At 25.6% G+C, this 6147-nt stretch overlaps 1 protein-coding gene across 2 annotated transcripts in view; it reads left to right on the top strand.

Moving 5' to 3' along the window:
* LOC100208892 (cleavage stimulation factor subunit 2) overlaps positions 1–2070 on the top strand; it is a 40875-nt gene extending 38805 nt beyond the window's left edge. For both annotated transcript variants that reach the window (XM_065792772.1, XM_065792771.1), the window contains exons 9-10: positions 1721–1776; positions 1905–2070. In XM_065792772.1, coding sequence (XP_065648844.1) covers positions 1721–1776; positions 1905–2021 — 173 coding nt within the window. In that variant the 3' untranslated portion in view covers positions 2022–2070. The remainder of the gene's footprint in view (positions 1–1720; positions 1777–1904) is intronic.
* Positions 2071–6147: the final 4077 nt, after the last annotated feature.

Raw genomic sequence — 6147 nt, 5'->3', positions numbered from 1 at the left:
CTATATCCGCAATAGTTAGTGTGTATTTTTTATGCTTTTGCAATATATTGTGATAAGGTTGCGGCAACGATAAGTTTTTTTCATTATTCTTTGTTTTAGTTTTTCTTCTTATAAATAAAGACTGAAAGAATTAGGTCAGCATTTACAAAAATTAATAAAAACACTTATCTAAATATTTTCTACAGTCTGTTTCCCCATTATCAGGTATATCAGGAAGCAAACTGTAGAATATATTTAAATGCTTTTACTGATTTTTTATTGCTCTGTTCTTTAAGAACATCACTCCATTTGTAGTATACACTAACTTTGAGCATCTGCGGCATTAACCTACACATACATACGCATGTGTGTGTATAAATATGTGTGTATGTATGTATAAATTTATATGTGTGATGTGTATATATATATATATATATATATATATATATATATATATATATATATATATATATATATATATATGTATATATATATATACATATATATATATATATATATATATATATATATATATATATATACATATATATATATATATATATATATATATATATATATATATATATATATATATATATATATATATATATATGTTCTACTGCAAAAATAATAAAAGTCAAAGCTAAGAAAAATTTAAGCACACACTATGTGATTTGAGAACTGCAACTAAAGTATTTTGAAAAAACGCTTTTTGTGACCTGGTTGAAGAAAACAAATTTTTGATTGAGCAAATTTCCTTAAATAGGATCATAATTTAATTTTCAAAAGGTGTGGCTGCATAATGTCGTAGAATCCCTCGTTTTCATTTTTATAAAAATGGTCACAAAATTAAATTTTTTTTTTTTAATTCGTTTTAACGGTTTCAATCCCATGTCAATCTACTTAATGGTTTTAAAAATCTTACGTAAAAATGACTTCCACTGAAAACTTCTTAAAAACTGCAATGTTTGTTAAAATAAACAATATAACAAAGGCTTAAATTGTTTATTTTAACAGAAAATTATTAAAGCTTAAAATTGGGCTGATTTAAAAAATATGGTTGCATTCCCTTAAGTCGTCTGTACAATATGTGTATACAAGATAAATACTAATCAAATTAAAAAAAAAAAAATTATTTTAGCTATATCAAAGTTCTAAAAAAAAGTTATAAAATATTTATTTTAATTACTTAAATCATGTGTTATGTATAATCGTGATTTTATCCAGGAAAAGCGCGGTTCAAAATCAAATACTTGGAAGGTTTTAATGATTTTTTTGTTTTTTTGCGTGTATGCGATGCTTGCCCACAATGTTTGTTTAGGTATTTCGTTACGTCAAACAATTGATATTTTTCTTGAATTTTGCGGATTTTTAAAGAATGTCTTAAAACGTAATTTTTTTGTATTTTTAATATGATGTAAACAACTGTTTCTTAATTTTACTAAAAACATGCAAAAATAATAATAAAACACAAAAATACTATAAAAGAGTTTGTGTATTTCATCATCTAAATAGATTAATTTATTAATATATGCTCAATAAACGTATTTGAGGTTTGGTCTATTTTTATAAAATGTTTCTGTGAACTTCTTGCAATTTTTTTTTTTGCGAGAGCATCACAAGATAGGATTCATCTGTCTTAAATAGTTATGTAAATGGTATTTTGATGGAATTTAAAAATGGTTGTTTAAAGACTTTGTATAGTTTATAGTTTAACTAAATTCGTGTTCATCTTTTTTAGAATCAGAAGCATCTACTGGAACAAGCGGGACACCTGGTCCCAATAAAGAAGAAAAGGTTTCTTGTTAACATTTTGTTTATAGATCTAAAATAAATCTAGTAAAAAATCTAATATAAGTTCTAATATAAAATAAGATGATACTTTTCATAGAACTTAACATCTTTTAAAACAAATTTTATTTTAGGAGCGTTTGATTATGCAAGTTTTAAATCTAACAGATGCTCAAATAAATATGCTACCTGAAGACCAACGAGAAAGTATACGTTTATTAAAAGCGCAGTTTGCTAATAAAAGAAACTAAAATAAAATGCTAGTAAGAATTCGATAAAACAAAAGATAAAAGGAACTTATCCGGGTTTTCTTTTTACGTTTCATTTTTTTTTTTTTTTTTTTTTTCATTGAAAGATGAAAAACTGACCTTTATTAGTTTAAATTATATTTACATATTAATATACAAAAAGGAATGCATTCGGAGTTTTTTTAATTTGGCATTTTTTCTTTCTCGCTTGGTTATACTGACGATAACATCATGCTAATGTTGTCTATTTTTATATTGCAAAAGTGTAACGGGTATAGAAGTAGTGTCATAAATTGGGATAGGGTTATGATTAAGACCTGAATAAAAAATTGAGCCTATTTTTTTATTTGATGAACTTCTGTTTATGAGTTATGTTTAGGTTAACTTTCTTCTTTTACTACGTATCTTTACGTGAATCTATTACATGTCAGAAGTTTTTCTAGGATCAATAAAACTGATATATGTTTATTTCTATCAAAAAATTTATAAATATTATGATTAAAGATGAACGATTGATAAGTACCAGACCCTTTTCAAATCCAAGTTGTTTATTATAAAGGTGTTACTAATGTTTGAAAATTGATGCAATTCTTTATAGACAATATTGTTTATAAAATACTCATCCTGACTGTTAAACAGATTAACCCATTGTTAAAATCCAAATCGCTCTGGGTGCGGATTCACAACAATTTCGTAAGTCCAAAATTTGCGTAAAGTTTGCGTAAGTTTTGCTTAAGTTCAAAGTTACACTAAGTGGTATTCACAAACCTTGCGTAAACAAAAACTTACGAAATTCCTAAGTTTTTGCGTAAGTTATTACTTACGCAAAAAGTCTAAAAAACGGTATTCACAACATTTTCCTAAAAAGTGCTGAACAAACTTTACGCAAGAAAAGTTACGTCTGCTATTTTCTGACTTAAGTTTGGCGTAACTTTGAATCATCTAAAAATATTTAAAAATGGCGTTTTTATTATTATAAAAGGTTTCAGATTTTGTTTGTTATTGCCAATAAAATTTAATTTCATCTTAATTTTATACTGCTATACGTTCAGCTATTTATTTAAATAATACAACTATAGTTTTTTTTTTAACAACAACAACAATAGCAGTATATTTACCAAAAATTTAGATGTACTACATAAACTTGTTTTATAAAACTTGTTTTCACCTTAAAATTAAGGTTAAAAAAATATACACACAATCTATATAATGGATGGTTCACTCTCTCATAGCCTAGCTAAAACAAGGAGAGCGACCATAGTACGGATATATCGTATGGTTTTGCAGTATGCCAATAACTTATTAAATAAATTAACTTAATAACTAGTTATTGTCATACATCAATGCTTTATGATCATCATATCATAATGATACATCATAATGATGATACATCATAATAATGCATCATAAGGATAAAGGATACATCATAATGATGTATCCATACTATATTAACTTATGGTTGTATCTATACTATCTATACTATATTATACAAAAATTTATACAATAATATTATTGAAGTATATACTTTAACTTGCATAACTAGCATAAAGAGAGAGAGACTCACTCTCTCTGTGTGAGAGAAAAAATATTTGTCCTAATATAGATACAATATTCACAAAAATATGTAATCAATTTATTAGTTTTTCGAATATATATATATATTTTTAATTTATAAATGAGAACAAGACTATTTCAAAATAAAATATAAAAAAACAATAATGCAAAAATTATCTCTGAGTAATCAGGCTATTGAAGTATAAAAGTATTATAAACTAAATATTAAACTTACTTTGAATAATGATGCTATGTTTTTCAATAATTTTAATTATTCAAAGGTATTAAAGATATAACAATATTAAGATTATTTTGAATAATAATGCTCTGTTTTTAATTATTTCAATTATCAGGTGATATTAATATCTATGGATAATTTAAATTATTAAAAAAATTAGGTTTTAAAATTGTTTTTTAAAGCCTAATTTCTCGGTAAATAATATTGTTATTTGCAAATAATAAACATATTCTGTTATAGTTTAAATTGTTTTGGTAGATCTTTTTTTTTTTGTATATCTATCTGAAATCTCATTGGTGTAGTTTGTTATTGCAAAGAGCAGAAATTCCATAAAAAGATAAAATTTCTTGATCCACCAGTTAGTCCAAATGGAGTGATAGTGCTTTTCACAATTCAGTAAAATTATTATCTGTTGCTGTTGAAAGTAGTATTGCAACTCTTGAGATGAAAGCATAATGTTCACACTGGTTGTAGCTATTAGATTATACTGTATTTGGTGTCTTAAAAACCTACTACAATACTTGTTGTTATGATTTAATCAATACTTGCTCTGTCATAGAGTCAAACTTTTTTATACTGCATGTACCTGATTCACAGAATTAACTTTATGCTATCCATCAAATATAAAAATCATTTATTCGTGCAAGTATGGTACCATGAATTCTCAATCTGAAATATCACTGAAAAAAAAATTACAAAAACAAGTTGGTTTTAATTCTAACTCAACTTTTATTAATAAATACAATTGAAACATTTTCCATAACATATTATGAAAAATACAATGTATTTTTCATAGTATGTTATGGAAAAGTTGTTGAACTTTTGCTTATGTTTTCAAAGTGTTCCTTGTATTTCTGACAATAGAAATTTTGTTTATAAATAGTTTCAAATTATCTAGAATGTAATCAAATGTATTTCTTGAATTTATTGGAGCAATTTTTTTATTTGATGAAACTGTCATTCCCTATTGCAAATAAAAGTGTTTTTGATTCAAGTCAATTATATGATAAAACAAGACCACTGAAAAGAAAATTTAACAATTATCATGATGTTTTCTTATACCTTGGGGTATGAGAAGTAAGAATGAAAACAAGAAGTTAAAAAAAACACTTTAGTTTAGCACTTCCATTATTTTATAAGCGTGAAATTTTATGCTTAACTAAAGTACTTTATTTTAACTTCCTGAAGCAATGCAAGATAAGTTGCATGATCTGATCAGGGGTGAACCCAGACCTTTTTTGGTACTATAGGACCGGTATGGGCGCTAAAAAAATGACTCAAAATATCAATTTCATGTTGTTTTTCTTTTTCTTTTTATATTAAAAATAGAAAAAAAAGTTCTTTCAAATGCTAGTTTTCTACATATTTAGCTAGTTTATTTAGCCAGTAATATTTACAAATAAGGTTCGCTGCAAGTTTAAAGTTAGGGTTGAATAAAACTAATGGGCATTCACTGATGGCATCATACAGGAAGCCGAATAATTATCTTATATAAGCCAAGGATAATACAATTTATATTACCCATTTGGATTTGAATAAATATGCTCGAATTATTTCTTAATGAGTGCTTGTAATATTTATATTTAAAATAATAGATGTGTTGCATTTTGTTAATAATCGATATCTCATTTAAAAAACCAACCGACTCCTATTTGTTCCATTTTTAATCCAATTATTAATTATTTTGTTTATTTTGCTAATAGATACTCAAAATAGATTGAAAGAATGTTTATGCTATATATGCTATTATTTTTAAAAGTAATTGCATGTATATGCTATATGGGGCAATTCAAAAACAAAGAAACACTTTTTTGCTGTTTTTGGACTCCCTTCTTTGTATATGTAACATTTTAAACAATCTCTCCCCGCCCTATTTGAAACGTGACGTTATTTTTCAACAAATATATCTTTGAGTTTGTACTTTTATGCTAAAGGTTTACTATTCCGCTGTGATTAGAATTTAAATTTTAAAAATTTTGTCATGTCACACTGTGGCTAACTATCCCCTCTCCCATGTGATATTTGGTGACACTTTCAAACACCTCCACCCCATATAAGAATGTCACGTATTATTTGAATAGCCCCTATATGGTTTTGCTACATTTTTAAAACAAAAATAAAAAAACAAAAAAATTGTAAGTAAAACTAAGCCCTGTCATTAAAAAAGAAACATTCACGGTTTGGTTACATTGCCCTGTGTGTCTTAATAATAAAAAAAAAAGTTATACTACTTACTTCCTTTATACAAATAGTTATAAAATATTTGCCTCAAATTTTGGGTAAGTTTTAGCGTAAGTTTTTGCCTAAGTTTTGCGTAACTCATGCGCAACCTTAACT

This window comes from Hydra vulgaris, chromosome 03 (assembly GCF_038396675.1).
Source record: "Hydra vulgaris chromosome 03, alternate assembly HydraT2T_AEP".
NCBI classification, from domain to species: domain Eukaryota; kingdom Metazoa; phylum Cnidaria; class Hydrozoa; order Anthoathecata; family Hydridae; genus Hydra; species Hydra vulgaris.
Note: the sequence above shows the minus strand (reverse complement) of the source record. Positions and strands in the feature narration are given on the sequence as shown.